Raw genomic sequence first — 13,621 nt, 5'->3', positions numbered from 1 at the left:
AGGATCCTCTTTGTGCTATGCATTATCCTATGCAGTGGGGATTCAAGAAAGACATTAAAAAATAGAAAGGCATAAAACAATCCCTGCTCTCCAAGAGCTCAAAGGGAGAGACAACATGCAAATAAGTAGTTACAAACAAGATATTGATAGGATCAAGTGGAAATCATCTTAGAGTTGATATAAACTTAATCTTTTTTTTTTTTTTTTTTTTTTTTTTGTTTTTGCAAGGCAATGGGGTTAAGTGGCTTGCCCAAGGCCACACAGCTAGGTAATTATTAAGTGTCTGAGGCCGGATTTGAACTCAGGTACTCCTAACTCCAAGGCCAGTGCTCTATCCACTACTCCACCTAGCCGCCCCCATATGAACTTAATCTTGAAGGGCAGGTTGGAGTCAAGATGGTGAAGTGGTGGAGGTTGTGTTTTATCCTGAAGTCAGGAAGGAGCCATGGGAGACACTTGAGTAAGTGAGTCCATATTTAAACTTTTGCTTTTGGAATGTTGTCTTGACAGCTGTCTAGATGGAGCAGAGCGGTCTTCCTTCCATCCCCTTTTAAAGAGGGGAGAGCTGGTAGGTGGGGACACCTGTTGGGAATCTCTTTCTGTAGTCCAGGGGAGAGGTGATGAGGGCTAGAGCTATAATGGCAGCTGTGTAAGTCCAGAGAATGTGAAACATGTGAGAGATATTAGGGAGGCAGAATAGGTGTGATTTGGCAACTGAGTGGATATAAGCAGTAGTGCTAAAGAGAGAAAGGAGGAGCTTCATACTCATCTACCAGCCATTTATTAGTAAGCAACTATATTTCTTGTGCAGTACACATACATTGCCTACATAGGTAATGGGGAAAAAAAATACTGGTTGACTGAATGATTGAGTTTGTAATAATAGGGAAGTTGACAGTGCCCTAGGTAGAAGTGGGGAAGTTAGGGAGAGGGGAGAGTTTTGGAAGAAAAATATTCTATTTTCTTAGACTTTGGACATAGCTATGAGACATCCAGGTAGAAGATAGATAGAAGGTGGTTGATGATGTGGACTGGAGCTTAGGAGAGAGATGAGGACTGGAAATGTAACTTTAGACAAGTCAACTGCACTGGATGATCATTGAGCCCTTGGGGGCCCTTGAGGTCACTAAGAAGGAGAGATTGTAGAGAGAGGACTCAGGACAGAAAATTCGAGTCCTTTGGAGAGGATTGTTATTCTAGCTTTGTCCAAGAAGGTCGATGTGGATACAGACATCACTTGTGTAGGAAGGAGACCACCCAGGTAGGTCCTTAACTATTGAGCGCTCTCAGGGGCTCAGTTAGTAGAGAAATATAGGGGTGAGCTGAGATCTGTTGTCCAAGGAGAGCTCAGTGCATATATCTAAGTTTTTAGGACTTCCCCATGCTTTTTTCAAAATTTTGCATCCTGAGATTGCCCATAGTGTTTCTATTGCCTCTGGGCCATTGTTTCCCCAGTCTTGGGAAAGAAAAATCAACTTGCTATGCCTTGCAATTGAATTAGATTTAGGCTACCTGAAGAACTTCTGAGGCTTATGGGGTGAAATGACCTAAGTTGATGGTGGGGAATTTCTTATAGAATAGGAAAGACACATGTATGTCAGCAAACCTGCCTAGAGGATGGGTCAGTGAGGGGAGTTGGGAAGGGGCTGCAAGGCGGGGGGAGTAGATCCCTTCTGTCTCTGATTCCACTGATGTTTTCCATGGCTGAAGTTACTAGCCAGGGAACCTTGGCTGCTGCTTGCTCCCTTGGCCCTAGAGCCCTATGTGACCTGACTTGGCCAGGATCTTGGGGAAGTCCTGTGGTTTTGTCTGGAGCACATCCCAGGGATATACAGTGCTGGAGCTCAGAGGGAAAACTAATTTTGTCTGTCCCCACCTTGGGCCAACCAATTTTGATGCATGGCTCCCTACCTCTTCTGTACTGAATTCTCTGTGGAGTGTCAGAATGGGGAAGGAACTTTTACAGAATATCAGAGCTAGCAGAGATTTTAGAACAAAGAATGTTGGAGTTGGAAGGGAATTTAGACCAGAGAATGTTAGATCTAAGAGTAACTGTAAAACACAGAATGTCAGAATTGGGAAGGGCCTTAGAATCTAGAACATCAGAACTGAAAGAGACCTTAGAACAGAGAATGTGAGAGCTGGAAAGAGCCTTGGAATCTAGATTGTCTAACTCATTGGAACCTGGAATGTCCATAGAAAGAAAGTGACTGTCTCAAGGTCACATCATATGACAATGACAGATTATTCCCACTGCTACATATTTTCTCTCTTCCAATTATTAAGATTCTCCATCACCCTCTTTCTCTCTTGGTCTTTGCCTCTCTGGGGTGTGGATGAGAACCACAAAGTCCCAAGCACAGGAGTCCTAACTATCAAGCAGGGTATATACAAATCCCCTAAGAGTGAATGACTAGAGAAATTTTGAAGAGAAAACCCAAGTCAGCCAGTTAGAAAGTGTTGTGGGGACCTGTATTCAGTTCTGATTGCCTAGGTTCTCCCAGGTGACTAGCCATATGCTAAGCCCTCTTAGGAGACAGGAGAGATGTCCAAGGAATCTTCTCAATTTTAAGGCACTTAACATGTCCCCTTGAAGGATATGCTCAATTTGATCTACCTGAAATAACAATATTGTCAGATTTCTATGAGCCTTTAAGCTTTATAAAATGAATTCTTTTACAACCCTGTGATGTAGGTTCATAAATGTTATCTCCATTTTATGGAGAAGGAACTTGAGGCCCAGAGGGCTTGTGATTCATCCAGGGTTGTGTAGAAGGTGGAGGCAGGATTTGAAATTTAGTCTTTTGGCTCTTCTCATTATACCAGGTTGCCCTGGTATGTTGGTAGTCACCCCCCAGTTGATGGAACTGGGGATGGAGTGCTTGGAGAAGAGAAGACTTGGGGATGAGACATTTTCTAGACAAAGTCTCTGAAGACCTGTCTTGGGGTGGGGGAAGGAATAGAGTTCAGAAAGAAGGAGTTAGGGGAGTCAGTTCTGAGGTCAGTATAAAGGAACAACTTCCTATCCATCAGAGTTATCCCACATTTCCCTGGGCTACCTTGTGTGAGTGAGTTTGCTGTCACCAGAGATTCAAGCAAAGATTTCACACCATCTCCTTAGGGAGTTTGTGCTGATTGGGACTAGATAACCTCGGAGATGTCTTCCAAGTTTAGGTCACTTTGGTTCTGAGAATCTCTGCTTCTCTGATCTGAAAATTTTCTGACTCTTAAGATTTGCAGATGCTATGGCTTTTAATCTAATAAGGGTGGCTAGGTGGTCCAGTGGATAATAGAGAGCCTGTTCTGGAGTCAGAAAGACTCATCTTCCTAAGTTCAAATGTGGCCTCAGACACTTACGAGCTGGGTGATCCTGGGCATGCCCAGTCTTTGCCAAGAAAACCACAGATGTGGTCACAAAAAATCAGACATGGCTGAACACCACTGAATAGCAATAATAATCCATTTAGGTATATAAGACATACAAACAACTGGAACAATTAGAAAATGAGAGACAGGTGTCTATATATATACACACACAGCTTTAGCTATCAGTAAGATGAAGTGTTAAACTGATGAGTGATGGCAACTATCAGTGCCAGGCAGTATACTAAATACTGAATAAACTGGCACACCATAGGAGAGGCAGCATGGTGTAGTAAATAGAGTGGTAGCTCTTAGGACAAGTCATTTCAACCCCTCTGAACCTGAGTTTCTTTATTTAGGGATAATAAGGCCTGCAATATCTACTTCTGAGGGTTGTTGTGAGGCTCAAAGGAATATATTGAAATCACCTTGCAAACCTTGAAACTCTGTCTAAATACCAACCATTAATAAGGGGCTAATTGTCTAGGGGCTCATTGGGAGTCTAGCCATGTAACATCTTTGGGCCTCAGTTCTTTATCTGTAAAATGAGAGGCTTGGACTAGATGTCCTCTGAGATCTTGTCTAGCCTAAACTCTTTGATCCTATGATTTAGAGTTGGAAAAGACCATAGAGGTTAATTAAGTCCATCCATCCCATCTTAACATGAAGGCCCACAGAGGTTTAATGACTTGTCCACGGTCTCAAAGGTCGAGTCAAACCAGCAAGCTTTTATTAAGCACCCACTCTCAAAGAGCTCACAACCTAATTAATGGGCAAGCAACAACGAAAACAACCAGGTACAGACCAGCTGTAGACAGGATAATTGGAGGTGATCTCTGAGGGAAGGAAGGTACCAAGATTAAGGAGGATTAGGAAAGACTTCTTGTGGAAGGTAGGACTTTACCTGAGACTTAAGAGAACCAGGAGTCAGAGATGAGAAGGGAGAGAGGGTCAACCCTCAGTGAAGACACTCAGGAGGGAGCCGGTTTGCTGTTCTAGGACCATTGAGGAGACCAGTGTCACCGGATCACAGCATATATGGAAGGGAGTCAATTGTAAGAAGATTGGAAAGGTGACAGGGTGGAGGGATGGGCTAGTTTAGGAAGAATTTTAAAAGCCAAACAGAATTTTGTATTTGGTCCTGGAGGTAATAGGGAGTTTATTGGATGGGTGGGTAATAAGCCACAGAGCTAGTGTAGAATCCTCTTTTTCCAAACCCAGTGTTCTTTCTACTGTCCTAAATGGCTCTTAATATGTCTGTAATATCCCTCTGTCAGTGAGTAGAGAGACAAAGGAGGAGGAGGCATACATGGTCCATGCTCCTGGAGTACTTTCAGTCTATGTAGGGATAAGAGATATTCTCTCTCTCTCTCTCTCTCTCTCTCTCTCTCTCTCTCTGTCTGTCTCTCTCTCCCCCTCTCTCTCCCTCCACCTCCTCCTCTCCCTTTCTTCCTCTTTGTCTCTCTGCTTCTCCCCCCTTCCTCTCTCTCTTCCTTCTCTCTCTTTTCTCAGATCATACACATTCACAACCACATACATACAGACCCCCCTCCCACAATCCATACTCCACAAGCAAAGTTACCTTCTGAAAGCCCAAAGATAATAGAAAATGATCACAGTAACTTTTTAATTCTATATTGTTTTCAAAGCATTTTTCTGTCAAAATCCCTGTGAGGTAGGAATACAAAGATTTTGATACCCATTTTTTTAGATGAAGGAACTGAGACCTAAGTGATTTGCCTTGGATCAGACTGATAGGTGTCAGTAGAGTACAGATACTCAGGTCCTCCTGAGTGGACTTTCCTCTCTACACCATGCTGCCTTCTCCTCTCAGGAACCTGCATTATTCACATCACTCTCATTGACCAGTTCTTTGACCTGGCATTACTTTATCGTTATCCTCCTTCTGCAGACTTATTTTTCACTGTTTCTCCTTCAGTTCAAGCAAACTGGATGGCTCACTAAACCATATAATACTAAGCAATACACCTGCCCTCTGAATTTTCTTCTTGCCTTGGAAACCCTTTCTCTTTCTATTAAAATCTTTTATGGCTCAACAACACAAATGCTACCTCCTTTAGGGAGCCTTCCCTAATTGTTCAGAACTGTAAATGATCTTCCTTTCTCCCTGAGTTCCCACAGCCATTTGTCTACCAGAGCCCTGGTGGCTTTGTTTTCAGGTTTTGGGCCTGACTCTCCCTCCTAGATTGGGAGTTCCTGAGGGTAGAGACTGTATCATCTCCATCTGTATTTTTTGCAAATCACCCAGCACAGGGCCCTTTCAATCAATCAATCATTCAGTTTATCAACTGATTTATTAAGTGCCTACTATGTGTCAAATACTGTGCTTTGCCCAGGAAATTAAAAGAAAAACAAAAAACCCCCAGAATAATCCCTTCCCTTGAGGAGCTTACATTCTGTTAGGAGAAGCCAAAAGGTACATATATAGAATAAACACAAAGTGGTTTTGACAGGGAAGTAGCAGCAACTGGGGAAAACAGGAAAGATCTCATGCTGAGCTTTGAAGGAAGCCAGGTGAGGAGATATGTTTTCTGGTTAGGAAGGTTGTCTGTGGTTCTTTACCTCAGGGAGGTGATGCCATGACATGCAAGCAAGTTGGATTTAAGTGAGAGGGGGGCTATACAAAGTCACCATCTTCATTTTCTCCTCAGGAGCCATCTGCTTCCAGTGGCCTCATATGAATCAGGACAACTAGAGGTGACTCTGGATGCAGTGGGAGACCTTGCCTTTTTAAGCTAAAATCTTTAGTAGATCTCAGTTTGACTAAGGCAACACTCATTCAGTGATTAGACTAGGTTTAAAAAAAAATGAAGCAAAGAATGGCCTCTTTTACCTATTAAAAAAAATTGGAAGGGAATGACTTTCAGGGTTTCTGGTCATGAAGGACAGTCTGTGCAAAGACAATAGATAGGAGGAAGAGCAAAAAGGCATTTGATTGGATTGTGAATGAAGGGGGAGGGGGTGCAAGGGTGGATGATTAGCCTGATAAGATAGGTTGGAGCCAGGTTATGAAGGGTTATAAAATGCCAAAGAGAAGAGTTTGCATTAACCTTATAGGAAATAAGGAACCACTGGAATTTATTGAGAACGGGTGTGATAGGGTCAGCCTTGTGATTTTGGACTATCCCTTTCACTGTAATATGGAGGATAAAGCTCCACTGGTCTCCTTGCTGTTTTTTTGGACACCATCCATTCCATCTTCTGGGTCTATGTCTTAGTATTGGCTGGACCCTCAAGGCTTGATTTCTCTTCTTACCACCTCACCTTCTTCTCTGGCTCTCTTCAAGAACTAGCCCTAATATTACCTTCTGCACTAGTCCTTTCCTCTTCCTCCATCTACAGCTGCTAATCTTTTCATCACTGAGATTACCTCCATATACTTTCTGTGTATCTTGCATGTATTTGGACAGTTATACATTGTTTCCCCCACTTACATGTAAGCTCCTTGCGAGTGGCAATTTCTCCCCTCCTTCCTTTGTATTCCCAGGGTTTAGGACCCTTGCTGATACATAAGAAATACTTCACAGATGTTTGCTGAGTAACCCACTGACTGGATTGAAGAGGGTTGAGACCAGGTAGAGAAATTAATTAGGAGGCAATTTGAATATTCCAGACAAGAGGTAACTAAATTAAGATAGGGGTTAGATGAGTAGAGAGAGAAAAGGGTAGAGATGAGATTTTACAGCTGTTGCAGAGAGAGGCAAAGGGACTGGTCCAAGGTCACAGAGGTATTAGATGGAAGGGGGGGAATTCCAACTCAGGTTCTCTGATTTCTCCCCCACCTTACAGCTGACTCCCCAGGCTTCATCATCAGTGCCAGGGCAACACAACGGGTCACTCCAACTAGGCAACCAGGACTCAAACAAACAAGTTTCCCCTTTGTCAAAGAATTGACCTTGTGGGGGTGGTTTATGCCATATTTAGGAGACAGGAAAGGGCAGGGAGGCTTATCTCTCTCCTCTAGGGCATGGGGAAGCTGCCACATTATTTATCCCCTGTTTCTAGTTCTTCATTTTTCTCTCTGTGTGTTTCCATCTTTTATTCTTTCTATTTCTCTCTTGCTATCTGTTTGTTTCAGTCTCCATCCATCTTCCTGCCTCCTTTCTCTCACAGAATCTCAGAGTTGGAAGGGACCTCGGTGACCATCCTGTCCAAGCTGTACTTGAACAAGAATCTTCTACGCTGTCCCCGACAAGTCATCCAAGCTCTGCTTGAAGACCTCTAAGGAGGGAGGAGCCCCCGTCTCTGAGGGAAGCACGTTCCGCTCTGGGAGGCTCTGATTGTTAGGAAGCTCTTTCTTCTAGCAGCTCAAATCCGTTTCTTCATAACTCTTGCCCATTGCTCCCAGATCTGTCCTCTGGGTCCAAGCAGAACAAATCTAATCCTCCATGGCAGCTTTTCAAGTTCTTGAAAACAGCTCTCCGGCTTCCTTGTAAGTCTTTTTTTTTTCCTCTAGGTTTAATGTCCAGCTCCTTCAACTGGTGATCCTGTGGTATAATCTTATGATCCTATGACCATCTTGGTCACCCTCCATTAGTTGCTATCCACCTTATCAGTATCCCTCCTAATAAGCGACTCCTAGTACTGAACCCAGTACTCCAGATGTGGTCTGACCAGGCAGAAGACAGCAGGACTCTGATTTTGCTATTCCTGGAATTTGGACCCAAGTTCATATTGGCCTGTTGGCTGCCATGTCAATACTGTTAGTTCTCTGTCCCTGATTATTTCTTTCTCTATATTTCTATTTTTATCTCCACTTTTTCATTTCTCTAGCACTAAATATTTTTCTGCCTATCTTTCTACCTATTTCCTGTTTCTTTCTGCTTTCTATTACTGTCCCTTCCTTCCCCTTTCCCTCTTTCCCCTTCTCTCCCCATCTCTCCCTATTTTTTCTTCTTCCCTCTCTCCTCTCCTTTCTTTTCATCTCTCTTCTCTCTGACCTCTATCCTCTTCCTTCTCTCCTCTTCTCTTTTTATCTCTTCCCTTTCCCCAACTCTTACTTCTTCTCTGATTTCATCTCCATGTCACAGCTGCATCCCAGGTTGTGTCAGCAGTATCAGGACAACACAACAGGTCACTTTTTTCATCTCTCCTCCCTTTACTCTTTCCTCTCTTCTTTCTTCTCTCCCCTCCCTTCTCTCCCTTCCTTTCTCCTTCCCTGTCTTTCATCCCTGTCAGTCTCTCCCTCCTTTTCCTTCTCCCTCATTTGGTTTAGGGCCAACATGTAATTGACCTTCCTTCATGAACACTGATCCCATCTTCAAAAATTAGGGGTTCTTCTTCAGGTCTGAGTAGCCCTGGGCTTTTTTTCCCTTCTATCAATTATTATCTCTTGGTCAAAGGAGGAAAGAGTTGAAGGATGAAGCTCTCTGAGACTGAGGCTGGCCTAGGACATCCCAAGTCCTAACTTGGCGGTTACTCAGGGCTCCAGTGTTAGACAGGCCCTATTGGGGGAGTTAATACACCTAATAGAAACTGACTCAGAGGTTCTCAAGAACCTTAGAGGGAGTCTTAGAGACTTGAGAATCAAACAGACTTTTAGTGTTGAGTTTAGTCAGGGAAGAAGGTTTCATAGAAGAGATAGGATTGATGAGATCATAGACATTTGAAATCAAAATGCCCCTTAGTAATCATCCAATTCAATGCCTTAATTTTTGAGCTGGGGGAAGGAAGGCCTAGAGAGAGAGGAAGTTACTTGACCCAAGTCACACAATGGATCAGTGTCAGAGCCAGACTTCGAACCCAGGTCTTTTGACTCATAGGGCAAGGTTCTTTCCACTGCATCAGAGGAGGGAGTTAGAAATGTTTGAGCCAGAAGGGAAATTATTGATAATCGGGAGAGGGATGGTGATTTAAATGATCAAAGTTACCAAGCTCCAAGGCCAAGACTCCAACCCAGATCTCTTCATTTATAGTCCAGGGCTATCTACACTCTGACCCACTGTCTCCTTTGGAGTGAGTTAGCTTGGAGCAGGGCTGATGAGTCTTCTTCCCTGTAGACCTTCAAAAAAATGTTTCTGATAGCTGCTTGAAGGTTATGTGGTTTAGGGAAAGTGGGGTGGGGGTAGGGGGAAGGAATTGAAGTGACCTTAGAGATACCTTTGTGCCTTAGGATCAAGGGATCTTTTCAGTTCTTGGACTGCATATCCTAGCTTCAATTTTCTGAGAGGAAAGTCATGTGGGTACTACTTGATTTCTTTTCTCAGTTTAGCATATCTGGGTGTTTGAGGCCGTTTCCAATTAATCGGACTGCTGTAGGGCTTCTGGGCTGGCTGGTTGCCTGGCTCTCATCAACTCAGTTTGCTCATTATTAATTTGTAACTTTTTCTCTGTCTTTGACCTCATCTTTGGGGAAGAGGGAGGCAGGGGTCCTATCTTCTACTCAGTCCAGGATCTCCCTGAAAAAAAAAAGCCACTTAGAGACTTGCTGAAGTCAGGGACTGTGTCTCCCCTCTTCCCCATCTCTCAGCCAGGGGCTCCCTAAGGTCAGGGAATGTGCCCCTAGTCTCCTTTCTCCTCCTTTTCTCAGGACAGATTTCTGCCCCTGTTGCTCTGTTTAGGGGTTACTGGACTTAAACACTTCCAAGATGAGAACAGTTGGACTCTGTTATTTCTGTTCCTTCCTCCCCAGAAAGCTCTGCCTTGGGGTCATCTCCCAGGGAACAGCTGCATTCTCTCCTACTAGGTTTTCCTTACCCTCTGTCCTACTCCAGGAAAACTTTTTGTTCTTTTCCAGAGAACACTGGGTGCCAGACAGCCTGAGTTTGAGGAGGGGATCAAATCAGATGAATCCCTGAGTTCCCATTGGGACTGGTTTCAATCAGGGCCAGGGTCATTCCACTAGCTTAGCCAGGACCCATTATCACAGTGAATTCAGGTGTTAGAATCACAGAATATCTAATAGAAATGACCATAGAGATGGTTTACCTAATTCGGTTCTTCATTATTCAGAGGAAGAAACTGAAGCCTAGGGAGAAATGATGTGACTTGTTTGAGGCCACCCAAGTAGTAGAAGGATGGAGATTTGATACCACATGGTCTGCCTCCAAATGTAGCTCTCTTTCTAATGTACTGTTTGCTCTTTAGAAGTGACCTGAACCTAGGACAGAAGCCCTGAATCTAAGTTCAGTGCTCTCTCTTTATAAAGTTACACCATGCTTCTTTATCCTCTCCAACAAGCATGGCCCCATAGACTCATTTACACAAAGATTGCATCTTGGACTTCATTCTCAAGGTTATGTAATTAAACAAAATGAATTCACTTTAGGGGAAGAAGGGAAGAGAGGTTAGTGTTTGACTTTGTTTGAAGAATAGGGTGTGATCTGGAAGTGGGGGAGGCAAGAGTCCTAACTTCTCATGACAGATTATTGGACATTGTGTAGATGTATTTACATAAACATAAGTGCATTCAACACATGTGGGCATTTGCACACATGCATGCATGTATGCATATAGACATACATATACACATGCATATATATGTAGAGAGAATGTTCATTTCTTTCTTGGATTAAAAAACATTATTTTGAAGAGGGTCCATTGGTTTTGCTAGATTGTTATAAAGAATATTAAGAACTCTAGGGATAGGGGTGGCTAGGTGGTGCAGTGGATAGAGCACTGGCCCTGGAGTCAGGGGTACCTGAGTTCAAATCTGGCCTCAGACACTTAATAATTACCTAGCTGTGTGGCCTTGGGCAAGCCATTTAACCCCTTTGCCTTGCAAAAACCTAAAAAGAAAAGAGAACTCTAGGGATAAATAAAAGATGAAATATGTGGTATGTCTATGTTTTGTATGTATACACACACACACACACATAGCCTGCCTTAAGCACCTCAGCTGTAAAGTAATAGCACCAAACTCCTAGGGTTGTTGTGAGTCTCAAATGAGATGATACTTTTAAAGAACTTAACACAGTATCTGGCCCAGAGTGGGCACTTAATAATTTTTTATTTTCTTCCTTCTTATGAAGAAATGCTGATAACTAAGCCATCATGGGTTCCTCAAGAACAAGACATGCTAGAAAACTCACTTAATTTCCAGTTTTTTGTTTTTCCCTTTTTTGCCATGTTTACCAGGACTGCTAAATATGTTATTTCCAAAGAATAATCTGCATTTCAGCACCCTTATGTTATACCTGTGGATCAGATGTAGGCTAGATGATAATATAGTTAAGAACTGAATGGATGACTAGATGTAAAGGATAGTATTTATAGAATTATGTAAACCTGGAGGAAGAAAGTGGCAGCCATGGGACTTCCATCTTTGGCCTTATAGTCTTCCATTTTTATTAGTGACTTGGATGAAAGCATAGATGGCATAAAAATTAATTAGATTTATAGATTATATCAAGTAGGGGGATAAATAATATGATGAATGAGAGTCAAGGTGCAAACAGTCTAGAATGGTGGGCAATATGTTTGTGACATTTAATAGGGATAAACAAAATGTCAGCTGGATGGAGTATGATTGTGGACCATAGCATGTGGAAAGGACCAAGGGTTTTAGTATACTGTAAGGTCAATATGAATCAACAATGCTATGTAGCTGCCAAACTAACATGAGATATTATTTATCATCCACATGTTAGCAGACCACTTTTGGGCTAGTTCAGTTCTGGGTACCTCATTTTAACAAGGACGTTGTGAGGGAAATGAAGGTGGTGAGGGAACTGGCACTTAATGCCATTAGAAGATCTGGGAATATTTAATCTGGAGATTTAGGGGGATGTAATTTCTGTCTTCAAGGATGTGATGGGCTGTTTTGTGGAAGAGACATTATTAGATTTGTGCTGTGTGAGCCTAGAGGGCAGAAGTAGGAGCTGTGGGTGGAAGTTCTGGGGAAAGAGATTGGAATTCCATTTATAGCAAAACTTGTAATAATTAGAGCTGCCTACAGTGGAAATCAGGGGATAGGAATAATGAGTTCATTCATTTACCAACCATTTATTTATCAATTACTATATCTTAGATGCTGAGGATTCAGTGACAAAAAGTGGTCCTTACCTTCAAGAAAGTTACATAAGTGATTAAATTCAAAGGGGGGGGGGAGCAGGGAGAGGGAGAGAAAGTATAGCAATGACTGGGGAGATTAGAAAGGGCTTTGTGCTTTGAAAGGAGTTAGGGCATCCATGAAGCAGAGGAGAATGCGTCATGGCCAGTGGAGGACCATTTGTGCTCAAGATGGAGATGGAATGTTCTTCTCTGTGTTTTGTTGGGAATATTATGGAAGAGAGCAAACTTTGGACAGTAGTTGTATTGGGTGGCTTCTTTAGTTTTCCTCCTTAACTCATGTCTACATGCAGGCTAATGTTTCTTTCCATCTTTCTAATCCAGAATACTGAAGTTCTTACCAGGAAACCAGTCCAATGCCAGTAGTTGAAAGAATTCTGGAGACTTTCCTTTCTTTGAATCCCAGATCTTCCACTTACTGGCTGCAGGACATTGGTAAATCACTTTTTCCTTTTGTGACCTTCAGTTTCCTTTTCTGTAAAACCAAGGGGTGGTAGTGGTGGGTCTATACTTTCTAATTTCCCTTCCAATTCTAAGTTTCTATAACCCTGGGGGCCTCAAATGAGAGGCTCCTAAAAGCAAGAACCATAAGACCCTGAGTATAATCAGCTAATTAGGCCACCCAATGGGCATGAGAAGGAGAAATGGAGATGAAGGAGGATATAAGAGGGGACTAGGAATGGGGATTAGAGACAGATGGTGGCAGGACCAGAAATTCAGATTAGGATGGGACTAAGGAGAGATGACAAGGGTACAGAAAGAGTAGAGGGGCAGCAGTAGTGTGAACCAGACAAAGAAGTGTGGTAGAAGGAAACCCAGTGGGTTGGAAGTCAAATGATGTGGGTTCTAGTCCTAGTATTGCTATTATTTTCCCTCTGATCTTGGGAAAGTCATTTGCTTTCTCTAAATTTTAGTTTCCTTCTCTCTAATGTTAGAGTTTTGAGTTAGCTGGATACTAAGATCTCTTCCAGATCTGACATTTTGTGATTGAAAGAAAGATAAAGTGAGGGAGGGGCTGGGGTGGGGAGGAGATGAGGAAGAAGAGAGGCTGGAGGATGGCTGGGCAGGGCTAGCTAGGCTCCCAACATTCCTGGTATAGAGGAAGGTGTGGGAGGGTTTGGTTTCAATTAAAGCTTATCTGGCTGGAGTCTTGCATTCCTAAATCCAAAGGTTAATCTGAGGTGAAGATAACAGGGATTAATGTCCCTGTGGATTTCCCAAACATCCA

The 13,621-nt window shown here is 42.9% G+C and overlaps 1 protein-coding gene across 5 annotated transcripts in view; it reads left to right on the top strand.

The window, feature by feature from the left end:
• Nucleotides 1-13,621, top strand: part of ARRB1 (arrestin beta 1) — a 112,735-nt gene that overhangs the window by 3,337 nt on the left and 95,777 nt on the right. For 2 of the 5 annotated variants that reach the window (XM_074216886.1, XM_074216881.1), the window contains exon 1: nucleotides 7,526-7,816. The exons of 1 other annotated variant lie outside the window; for it this stretch is intronic. In XM_074216886.1, the coding sequence (XP_074072987.1) occupies nucleotides 7,773-7,816 (44 nt within the window). In that variant the 5' untranslated portion in view covers nucleotides 7,526-7,772. Of the gene's footprint in view, nucleotides 1-7,522; nucleotides 7,817-13,621 lie in introns of those variants that run through there. 2 more of the 5 variants (XM_074216885.1, XM_074216883.1) reach the window with 2 other exon arrangements.

Source organism: Macrotis lagotis, chromosome 1 (assembly GCF_037893015.1).
Source record: "Macrotis lagotis isolate mMagLag1 chromosome 1, bilby.v1.9.chrom.fasta, whole genome shotgun sequence".
NCBI classification, from domain to species: domain Eukaryota; kingdom Metazoa; phylum Chordata; class Mammalia; order Peramelemorphia; family Peramelidae; genus Macrotis; species Macrotis lagotis.
Note: the sequence above shows the minus strand (reverse complement) of the source record. Positions and strands in the feature narration are given on the sequence as shown.